At 47.4% G+C, this 11,681-nt stretch overlaps 1 protein-coding gene across 1 annotated transcript; it reads right to left on the reverse strand.

The window, feature by feature from the left end:
* Positions 1-1,563: 1,563 nt before the first annotated feature.
* On the reverse strand, positions 1,564-11,088 carry LOC306930360 (uncharacterized protein). Its single transcript, XM_079511288.1, has 5 exons — positions 10,996-11,088; positions 10,851-10,906; positions 2,366-8,063; positions 2,007-2,084; positions 1,564-1,634 (listed from the first exon to the last, which is right to left on the reverse strand). Exons 1-3 carry the CDS (start codon positions 11,016-11,018, stop codon positions 3,205-3,207), a joined length of 4,938 nt encoding a protein of 1,645 aa, XP_079367414.1. The 5' UTR covers positions 11,019-11,088; the 3' UTR covers positions 1,564-1,634; positions 2,007-2,084; positions 2,366-3,204.
* Positions 11,089-11,681: the final 593 nt, after the last annotated feature.

The following is an 11,681-nucleotide window of genomic DNA, read 5'->3' on the forward strand; positions in this document are numbered from 1 at the left end:
TATGTAACAACAGGGACCACAGTCTACATGAGATGTTGGCAATGACTACATTGGCGAGAAAATGGGGAGTGAAAATGCATTCAAAAATAATTGTATAGTGTGACTGATAAGTCAAATCTTTTCTCATAATGCACTGTACATCGGTTGTATTTTCTTCAACTCAAAAGTTTGTGATTTTGAGTAGTCTTCTTTGGCAGGGCATATATGAATTGGCCTAGAAAATCCAGATGCCAGTTCTAAACTTGTGACTTTAGCCCAAGGCAAGGTATAGACTCTGCTAATCCCCCACAGATCACATGACAGCAATGCCAATCACAACACACACACACACACACACTTGATACAGTACAGTAGTACATTTCTGACTGGGCAGTGTTCACTATGGCAGATTCATCAGGTTTCAAGGTTTGACAGCACAGTCTAAATCTTACGATGTGAAGTGTCTCGGTCCTTAGAAATGCGCTATATACATTTGAGATATTAATACAATTCTAGTGCACATTGAAGAAAAGCATACGATATGTCTTCCTTTATTCTCTATATAATCAAAGACATGGTTTGTTCCAAGCTTGTCCACCCGGCACTCATTGACTTGCATTAGGAAACAGTCCTTTCTTTATGGCCTTGAACCCCCTCAGAAAACCTATCCAGTACAAAGACAATAGTTTCTTGCAAAAAATAAATTCATGTACACATGGTTAATTTGGCAGGGATTAAAGGTAGGGTATTATTAACAATTTTGGTTAAAATAAGTGTCAATAACATATTCTGACAAATTCACATGTATGATGTATGGAGGGAATTTGGGTGGAAGTGCCTAAGGCCCATTTCTCCGATGGGGAGGCGACATGCTGGAGACAGTGTGGATCTCGGGAGGCTAACCATTGGCATATTTCCTGGTGGTGTCCAGTGATTAGAACCTTCTGGGCAGAATTTCAGAGAATAAATACAATATTTGGTGCAAATTTGCCCTTCGAGTTTACTACATTTTTGGGATATGTACATTTCTGGACAGGGAGATCTGAAGAATACCTATATGGAGTTCTGATATCTGCGACATGTAGAAGTATTTACACTGCACTGGTTGCTTCCCGAATCCCTCCACCATAAATGAATGGATAGATATAGTAAACGATATAGATCTATAATATGGAACAGATCACTTTGACTGCAAAAGGAAAAGTTTGTCTAATTCGGTGAAATATAATACCTTTGCGACCATATTTTGTAGTGGCAAGGATTGAATGACTGAAAATACTGTCTGACTCATGTTCTTTTGAGTATTATACTGTATTGTACTTTAGCTTTTATCTACACATCCATAAGATTGTCTTTTTTGTCTTCGGTTAAGATTTTAGAAAAACCCTCGTCTCTCCTGCGCTTAAACCGAAAATGCATTTTCAGATGAGGATACCAATTTTATCCAATCAGGAGAGAGAGAAAACTTAGATTTAAGGATTTTGAGACACACACACGCAGGATTAATATAAGTAAAGATCATTTCAGGGGAAGATAAAAGTACAACTCCAGAAAATAGCTTAAAAACTCCAGAACCACAAACAGTTTCTTCCATGCAGTTTTATTAAAACACTTCTACAACAGACACTGTTCCAGGTAAACGCAGGTTGAAGAATCTGTGGAGAGATAAGAACCATCAACCGATGCAGTTCATATTCCTTTAAAACCATTTTATTTTGCGGCATGTCATAGATGAGAACGTTTTGAATATAGATCTACAAAGAACGAACCTGTTGTACACAAGGCATAAATGGGGTTTAAGTGGTCAAATACCAATACTTTACCACTGAGGTTTCAGTTAGACCACTTCAACCACTGTTCAACAATGTCTTTGAATGTTTGCACATACAGATCTTCCACTGCTAAACTTTGCCACATCACAAATTTACTGATTTAACAAAAGTGGGTGAAATATTTTGTACGTGCTACAAGCAGTTTAAAAAAAAAAAAAGATATGGGTAAAGAGCACAGAAGGGAAGTAAAATTACTTTGCCAATTGTGTAGTTACTCTGCAGACACTGTACCCAGTCCAGTTTTTGGGCACATCTTCACCTCATCTTCACTCCCTGCCGATAAAGAACAAAACATTGTTAACCCATTTTGGGCGGGAACCCCTTTTGGTGTTAGCATAATGTTATGCTTTAGCTATTGAAAAATAGCAGATCTACAAGCTCACGAGCTTGTAGGTCTGCCATTTTTGAAAAATCGAAGAACCACTGACATAGAAACATAGCCTTTTCAGAAAACTGCCAGGATGTAGAAGACATTTTTAGAATCTGATCTCAGGTCAAAATGGGTTAAATTAAGAATTTATGATGAAGACCATGATTTAATTATCTTAACATACCTTATTAATTGTGGAAAGTCGACAGAAGCAGCGTAAGGCTCTTGTTTGTAGGATGGTTCTGGTTGGGAGCTAGGCTGCCGATTGAAGGGTGGGTATACAGGCCTCTGGGAGGGCTGCTGTGGTTGGGGCAGGTATACAGGCTGCTGTGGTTGGGACAGGAATACAGGCCTTGGGGCGGGCTGCTGTGGTTGGGGCGGGAATGCAGGCTGCTGTGGTTGGGACAGGAATACAGGCCTTGGGGCGGGCTGCTGTGGATGGGGTGGATATACAGGCCTCTGGGCGGGCTGCTGTGGTTGGGGTGGGTATACAGGCCTCTGGGAGGGCTGCTGTGGTTGGGGCAGGTATACAGGCTGCTGTGGTTGGGACAGGAATACATTCCTCTGGGCAGACTGCTGTGGTAGGGGTGAGTATACAGGCCTCTGGGCGGGCTTCTGTGGTTGGGGCAGGAATACAGGCCTTGGGGCGGGCTGCTGTGGTTGGGGTGGGTATACAGGCCTCTGGGCGGGCTGCTGTGGTTGGGGCAGGAATACAGGCCGTGGGGTGGGCTGCTGTGGTTGGGACAGGAATACAGGCCTTGGGGCGGGCTGCTGTGGTTGGGACGGGAATGCAGGCTGCTGTGGTTGGGACGGGAATGCAGGCTGCTGTGGTTGGGACGGGACTGCAGGCTGCTGTGGTTTGGACGGGTATGCGTCATGCGTCTGCTTTTGACCGCTTTTACTTTGCCATTGTGCAGGATTTGAGTCATAGCTAGACTGGGGCCTGTGGTCACTTGGCTTCTGACCAGTCTGGTATACAGTCCTCTGGGCAGGCTGCTGTGGTTGGGGATGGTATAGAGGACTCTATGATTGTGACTGATCTACAGGACTCTGCGGTTGGGATGAGTATACAGGACTCTGCGGTTGGGATGAGTATACAGGACTCTGGGCGGGCTGCTGTGGTTTGGGGAGCCGGTATATGGGCCACTGTGATTGGGGCAGGGGTGAGTATACAGGACTGTGCAGTTGGGATGAGTATACAGGACTCTGCATTTGGTCTGAGTATACAGGACTCTGCAGTTGGGATGAGTATACAGGACTCTGCAGTTGGGATGAGTATACAGGACTCTGCAGTTGGGATGAGTATACAGGACTCTGCAGTTGGGATGAGTATACAGTCCTCTGGGCAGGCTGCTGTGGTTGGGGATGGTATAGAGGCCTCTGTGATTGTGACTGATCTACAGGACTCTGCGGTTGGGATGAGTATACAGGACTCTGCAGTTGGGATGAGTATACAGGACTCTGCAGTTGGGATGAGTATACAGGACTCTGGGCAGGCTGCTGTGGTTTGGGGAGCCGGTATATGGGCCACTGTGATTGGGGCAGGGGTGAGTATATGGGCCACTGTGACTGGTAAGCAGGCCTCTGAAGTGGCTGCTGTGACTGGTAAGCAGGTTTCTGGGGTGGCTGCCACTGGTAAGCAGGTGCCAGAGGTAGCCTCTGAGGTGGTGGTGGTGTGGACTCGTAAGGCCTTAGGGGCTGTGGATTGGACTGGTAAGGCCTCCGAGGGCGCTCTGGTTCGGACTGGTAGGCACTGGCAGGCCGTTGAAGTAGCTGTGGTTTGTCAGTATAAGGGAGTGCCTGAGGCATGGATTGGTAAGTTCCAACTGACGAAATGGGCTTCAGGTTGCTAGAACCACCCCCTTCATGTTGTGAGGCAATATCCCACATGCCTTTCTTGCTCTCAGAAACATTCCTTGTATCAGTACCCTGCTGTTGCTGGCGGTTAGGACTTTTACCAGACACATCTCCACCTCCCAGACTAGAATAAGAAACCGTACCAGGGTTCACAGATATAAAACTTCCAGAACTTGTAGGGACACTGTTCAAGGAAGTAGAGAGGGATAGCTGCTCTGGTTGATTGCTGGTTTGCTGGCTTTCAGGAGTGTCAATAACGTCCCACATACCTTTCTTGGTCTGGTAAACAGGTTTCGCATCTGTAAGCTTGAAACGAGGCTTCTCTTGCTGATAGCTAGGATTGTTACTAATAAAACTTTCAGAACTGGTAGGGACATTGTTCAAGGAAGTAGAGGAGGGTGACTGCTCTGGTTGATTGCTGGTTTGCTGGCCTTCAGGAGTGTTAATAACTGGCTGCTGCTGTGGTTGGGGCAGGAATACAGGCCTTGGGGCGGGCTGCTGTGGTTGGGGCAGGTATACAGGCCTCTGGGAGGGCTGCTGTGGTTGGGGCAGGAATACAGGCCTTGGGGCGGGCTGCTGTGGTTGGTACAGGAATACAGGCCTTGGGGCGGGCTGCTGTGGTTGGGGCGGGAATACAGGCTGCTGTGGTTGGGACAGGAATACAGGCCTTGGGGCGGGCTGCTGTGGATGGGGTGGATATACAGGCCTCTGGGCGGGCTGCTGTGGTTGGGGTGGGTATACAGGCCTCTGGGAGGGCTGCTGTGGTTGGGGCAGGTATACAGGCTGCTGTGGTTGGGACAGGAATACATTCCTCTGGGCAGACTGCTGTGGTAGGGGTGAGTATACAGGCCTCTGGGCGGGCTTCTGTGGTTGGGGCAGGTATACAGGCCTTGGGGCGGGCTGCTGTGGTTGGGGTGGGTATACAGGCCTCTGGGCGGGCTGCTGTGGTTGGGGCAGGAATACAGGCCTTGGGGCGGGCTGCTGTGGTTGGGACAGGAATACAGGCCTTGGGGCGGGCTGCTGTGGTTGGGATGGGAATGCAGGCTGCTGTGGTTGGGACGGGAATGCAGGCTGCTGTGGTTGGGACGGGACTGCAGGCTGCTGTGGTTTGGACGGGTATAAAGGCCTCTGGGCGGGATGCTGTGGTTGAGACGGGTATACAGGCCTCTGGGCGGGCTGCTGTGGTTGGGGCGGGTATGCAGGCCATTGAGGCCAAGGAGCGGCCAGGGGTTGGGACTGGTAAGCAGGCCTCTGGGGTGGCTGCTGTGACTGGTAAGCAGGCCTTTGGGGTGGCTGCTGTGACTGGTAAGCAGGCCTCTGGGGTGGGTGGTGTGGCTCCTGCAACGGGTATAAAGGACTCTGGGCGGGCTGCTGTGGTTGGGACGGGTATACAGGCCTCTGGGCGGGCTGCTGTGGTTGGGGCGGGTATGCAGGCCATTGAGGCCAAGGAGCGGCCAGTGGTTGGGACTGGTAAGCAGGCCTCTGGGGTGGCTGCTGTGACTGGTAAGCAGGTCTCTGAGGTGGCTGCTGTGACTGGTAAGCAGGCCTCTGAGGTGGCTGCTGTGACTGGTAAGCAGGTTTCTGGGGTGGCTGCGAGTGGTAAGAAGGTGCCAGAGGTAGCCTCTGAGGTGGTGTGGACTCGTAAGGCCTTAGGGGCTGTGGATTGGACTGGTAAGGCCTCCGAGGGCGCTCTGGTTCGGACTGGTAGGCACTGGCAGGCCGTTGAAGTAGCTGTGGTTTGTCAGTATAAGGGAGTGCCTGAGGCATGGATTGGTAAGTTCCAACTGACGAAATGGGCTTCAGGTTGCTAGAACCACCCCCTTCATGTTGTGAGGCAATATCCAACATGCCTTTCTTGCTCTCATAAACATTCCTTGTATCAGTACCCTGCTGTTGCTGGCGGTTAGGACTTTTACCAGACACATCTCCACCTCCCAGACTAGAATAAGAAACCAGGGCGGGCTGCTGTGGTTGGAGCAGGAATACAGGCCTTGGGGCGGGCTGCTGTGGTTGGGACGGGTATACAGGCCTCTGGGCGGGCTGCTGTGGTTGGGGCGGGTATGCAGGCCATTGAGGCCAAGGAGCGGCCAGTGGTTGGGACTGGTAAGCAGGCCTCTGGGGTGGCTGCTGTGACTGGTAAGCAGGCCTCTGAGGTGGCTGCTGTGACTGGTAAGCAGGCCTCTGAGGTGGCTGCTGTGACTGGTAAGCAGGTTTCTGGGGTGGCTGCGACTGGTAAGAAGGTGCCAGAGGTAGCCTCTGAGGTGGTGGTGGTGTGGACTCGTAAGGCCTTAGAGGCTGTGGATTGGACTGGTAAGGCCTCCGAGGGCGCTCTGGTTCGGACTGGTAGGCACTGGCAGGCCGTTGAAGTAGCTGTGGTTTGTCAGTATAAGGGAGTGCCTGAGGCATGGATTGGTAAGTTCCAACTGACAAAATGGGCTTCAGGTTGCTAGAACCACCCCCTTCATGTTGTGAGGCAATATCCAACATGCCTTTCTTGCTCTCATAAACATTCCTTGTAATAGTACCCTGCTGTTGCTGGCGGTTAGGACTTTTACCAGACACATCTCCACCTCCCAGACTAGAATAAGAAACCAGGGCGGGCTGCTGTGGTTGGGGCAGGAATACAGGCCTTGGGGCGGGCTGCTGTGGTTGGGACAGGAATACAGGCCTTGGGGCGGGATGCTGTGGTTGGGACGGGTATACAGGCCTCTGGGCGGGCTGCTGTGGTTGGGGCGGGTATGCAGGCCATTGAGGCCAAGGAGCGGCCAGTGGTTGGGACTGGTAAGCAGGCCTCTGGGGTGGCTGCTGTGACTGGTAAGCAGGCCTTTGGGGTGGCTGCTGTGACTGGTAAGCAGGCCTCTGGGGTGGGTGGTGTGGCTCCTGCAACGGGTATAAAGGCCTCTGGGCGGGCTGCTGTGGTTGGGACGGGTATACAGGCCTTTGGGCGGGCTGCTGTGGTTGGGGCGGGTATGCAGGCCATTGAGGCCAAGGAGCGGCCAGTGGTTGGGACTGGTAAGCAGGCCTCTGGGGTGGCTGCTGTGACTGGTAAGCAGGCCTCTGAGGTGGCTGCTGTGACTGGTAAGCAGGTTTCTGGGGTGGCTGCGACTGGTAAGCAGGTGCCAGAGGTAGCCTCTGAGGTGGTGGTGGTGTGGGCTCGTAAGGCCTTAGGGGCTGTGGATTGGACTGGTAAGGCCTCCGAGGGCGCTCTGGTTCGGACTGGTAGGCACTGGCAGGCCGTTGAAGTAGCTGTGGTTTGTCAGTATAAGGGAGTGCCTGAGGCATGGATTGGTAAGTTCCAACTGACGAAATGGGCTTCAGGTTGCTAGAACCACCCCCTTCATGTTGTGAGGCAATATCCAACATGCCTTTCTTGCTCTCATAAACATTCCTTGTAATAGTACCCTGCTGTTGCTGGCGGTTAGGACTTTTACCAGACACATCTCCACCTCCCAGACTAGAATAAGAAACAGTACCAGGGTTCACAGATATAAAACTTCCAGAACTTGTAGGGACACTGTTCAAGGAAGTAGAGAGGGATAGCTGTTCTGGTTGATTGCTGGTTTGCTGGCTTTCAGGAGTGTCAATAACGTCCCCCATACCTTTCTTGGTCTGGTAAACAGGTTTCGCATCTCTAAGCTTGAAACGAGGCTTCTCTTGCTGATAGCTAGGATTGTTACTAATAAAACTTTCAGAACTGGTAGGGACATTGTTCAAGGAAGTAGAGGAGGGTGACTGCTCTGGTTGATTGCTGGTTTGCTGGCCTTCAGGAGTGTTAATAACATCCCACATACCTTTCTTGGTCTGGTAAACAGGTTCCGCATCTGTAAGCTGGAAACGAGCCTTCTCTGGCTGATTGCTAGGATTGTTACTAGGCCTATTGGGAGAACTTCCATGACTCTCGAACAAGGAAGCACCAAAAGCTTCATTAGGGGCTGAAGACTGCTTTTGGTACTGGCTGTGAACAACACCAGGTGACGTGAAGTAAGGTGTAAGGCTACTTGGTCCACGAGCTTTGTAGTTTAGTGCTGTGGAGAGTTAATGGTTCAGTCATGTACATCGATTATGGGTTACTGTTAATCATGACCATTTACCATACACACATTACACGACTAGCCGCAAGAAATTTAGATGCCATCCATGTCCTCCATTGACAGCCCAGTCATCAAACAGAAAAGTCCTATCTGATTGTATTAAATGACAATCCCCAACATCACAACTGTACGGACAGCTTGGCTTATCCTCTTTGTCTCTTGTCAAGTCTTAGTTTCATAAACATCCACCATCATTATGTTACATAACTTTCCGTCAATAAACTCTGCAGGTGCAGGGATTATTTTTTTTATAATTTTCCTGTGTTAGAGTTTGGAATCACTCGTTTTCAATTAGACCTACTGAACATCCTGCTGCCTCCTGCATTTGTGCAATTTCAGTTGGTGCAACAGAGGATGTTGATTGATTTACAAGTGCTTCCAAATTTCAAGACATTGAAAAGTCCAAAAATAACTGCACAGAGTTTGTTGACAGAAGGTTGCTCATAACCATTTTGCAAAGAATTGACAGAGATAAAGACGATAACCCAAGCTGTCTGTCTGTACAGGTGCAATTTGGAAATATCGTAGTTTAATACAGTGGTTCTCAAGAATCTCAACCTGTGGGTCAGGACCCCCCACATGATTTGCAGGGGGGGGGCATCCTCAGATGACAGTGAAGTGACTGATGATATGCACACGGCTGCCATCTTGCCAGCAAGGTGCTACCGAGGTGAGACTTCCCATAGACAGCCATTTCATCCAAACAGAAAAGCCCCATTTAATTGTATTAAAACATCAAACTCACCAACATTGCAGCTGTACGGAAAGCTTGAATTGTCGTCTTACTATGTGCAAAGTGTTTGTTTCATAAAATTCTACCATAGACATGTTATGAGCTACTTCCTGTCAAGAAATTCCTTGCAGATGATTATTTTTCAAGTGTCAGAGTTTGGAAGCAACCTCCTGCTGCCTCCTGCATTATGTGCAAACTAAATAGGTGGTACACATGGGCTGTTGAGTGATAGTCAACGAGCACTTAGAAAAAAATCTGAAAAGAATTTCTTGACAGGGAGTAGCTCATAACATGTCTACAGTGGATTTTTATTAACAAACACATTGCAGATAGAAAGAGGATAATTCAAGCTTTCCGTACAGCCATGCAATGTAGGTGAGTTTGACGTTATTTAAGACAGATAGGACTGTTGTTTGGATGAATGGGCTGTCTATGGGAAGTTGCACCTAGGTAGCACCTTGCTGGCAGGATGGCAGCCATGTACATATCATAAATAGGACTTAAGACATTTAATACCTCAAAAAAATAAAGATAATCAATAAACTACCCTATAAAACAGTGGCTAAATTGTATAAGAAAGACAATCCTTTTGAAAATAGACAATCTACATTACAAGCTCACAATGCCTCGCATCGAGAGCTTGTAGATCTTTATCATCTGCTATTTCACAATAACCGAGTCAAACTAAGTTGAATGACACAAATCCTACATTCCAATTGCAATATCAGGGTGGGGGAGTAGCCAGTTCAAATATCATTTTGGGGGTCCCCAGTTCAAATATGATTATTTTGGGCAGTGTAAATGAGTCCGTTTGGATGAGGGCTAGGTGAACAGAAATTACACTCCAGAGATTTAGAAAATGTACTTTTATTCTTCTTTTGCAAGCTGTTAAAAAATAATGTTCAAAAATCATTCTTCCAAATAGGGTTTCACAAGAAAGGTAGTTCACGAAAAAGGAAACAAAAAACTTACAGACCTCTAATCAAGCCTAAGTTTAAAGCCGAACCTTTCACTGAGGGCGTGTTTAAAACAACACAACAGTCTAGCTATACTCTGAGCTACTGACTGTTCACTATAAAGGCAGAGCTATCCAGCATTGTGCCCTTCTCCTCCCTCTACTACCTGAAACTGGAATCCCTTCCCCACCCACAATCTGGGCCTTTCAATTGTTGGGTCAAACCAACAGTCTTGAGCTCTGGTTTAAGACTATAGTTTCACCAACCTCTCTAGCCAAAATAAACACAGAAAACATTTCCCAAACCTTACGGACATCATAATCCGCAAGGTGTTCTAATCATGTTTTTAGCAAACAACTAAAAATATAATAATATAAAGTCTCACACACACACACACACACACACACACACACACACACACACACACACACACACACACACACACACACACACACACACACACACACACACACACACACACACACACACACACACACACACACACACACACACACACACACACACACACACACACACACACACACACACACACACACACACACACACACACACACACACACACACACACACACACACACACACACACACACACACACACACACACACACACACACACACACACACACACACACAATTAGGTTCCTCCACCAGCCTATAAAAGGATCCCCGGAATCAGCTGTGACTGTTTTGGATGATCAACCCAAAAACAGGGAGTAAGTTTGGTTGAGCAATGAGCGTTTTCTTTAACTCAATAAATATATATTTCAACTGAGTTTGTCCATCATTTGTAATGCATAAGGTGATTGTACTGAAACATAAAATACTGGGGGTACAAAGACATAAGTGGGAAAGTCAGTCTGTCTTTACCACAGGCAGTCATGGCTGAAAACCACTCACTGGTTAATACAATCAAGATAGGACTTTTCTGTTTCACTAAATGGCCCGTCACAACTAGGTGCAAATAGCATTGATAGCATCCATTTTGCTTGTGGCTAACACAGGACTACTTACCACGTTTTGCATGTTGTCCAAATGTTCCACATGCCAAATGTGACAGCAAAAGCACCCTGGAAAGAGCAAAATAGGTCTACTTGTGAAATGAAGTCAAAACAACTTTAAATTCAGTGTTAACTTCCCACTCAAAAGAGAACTTCACCTCATACAAACCACAAGAGCCATATTCTTCAGCAAGACCAAATGGCCTCAGTCAGCTATAGCTGACTGGCTATAGCTGACAAAAAACAAAAAACAGTCAAAGCTGATTCTGGGGATCCTTTTATAGGTTGGTGGAGGAACCTAATTGGGACTTACCACTTATGCGGGCGGGTGTGTGTGTGTGTATTTGTATACCGGTATGTAACTTTATATTATTATATTTTTAGTTGTTTGCTAAAAACATGATTAGAACACCTTGCGGATTATGATGTCCGTAAGGTTTGGGAAATGTTTTCTGTGTTTATTTTGGCTAGAGAGGTTGGTGAAACTATAGTCTTAAACCAGAGCTCAACACTGTTGGTTTGACCCAACAATTGAAAGGCCCAGATTGTGGGTGGGGAAGGGATTCCAGTTTCAGGTAGTAGAGGGAATAGAAGGGCACCATGCTGGATAGCTCTGCCTTTATAGTGACCAGTCAGTAGCACAGAGTATAGCTAGACTGTTGTGTTGTTTTAAACACGCCCTCAGTGAAAGGTTCGGCTTTAAACTTAGGCTTGATTAGAGGTCTGTAAGTTTTTTGTTTCCTTTTTCGTGAACTACCTTTCTTGTGAAACCCTATTTGGAAGAATGATTTTTGAACATTATTTTTGAACAGCTTGCAAAAGAAGAATAAAAGTACATTTTCTA

Source organism: Electrona antarctica, assembly GCF_951216825.1.
Source record: "Electrona antarctica genome assembly, chromosome: 9".
Classification (NCBI taxonomy): Eukaryota; Metazoa; Chordata; class Actinopteri; order Myctophiformes; family Myctophidae; genus Electrona; species Electrona antarctica.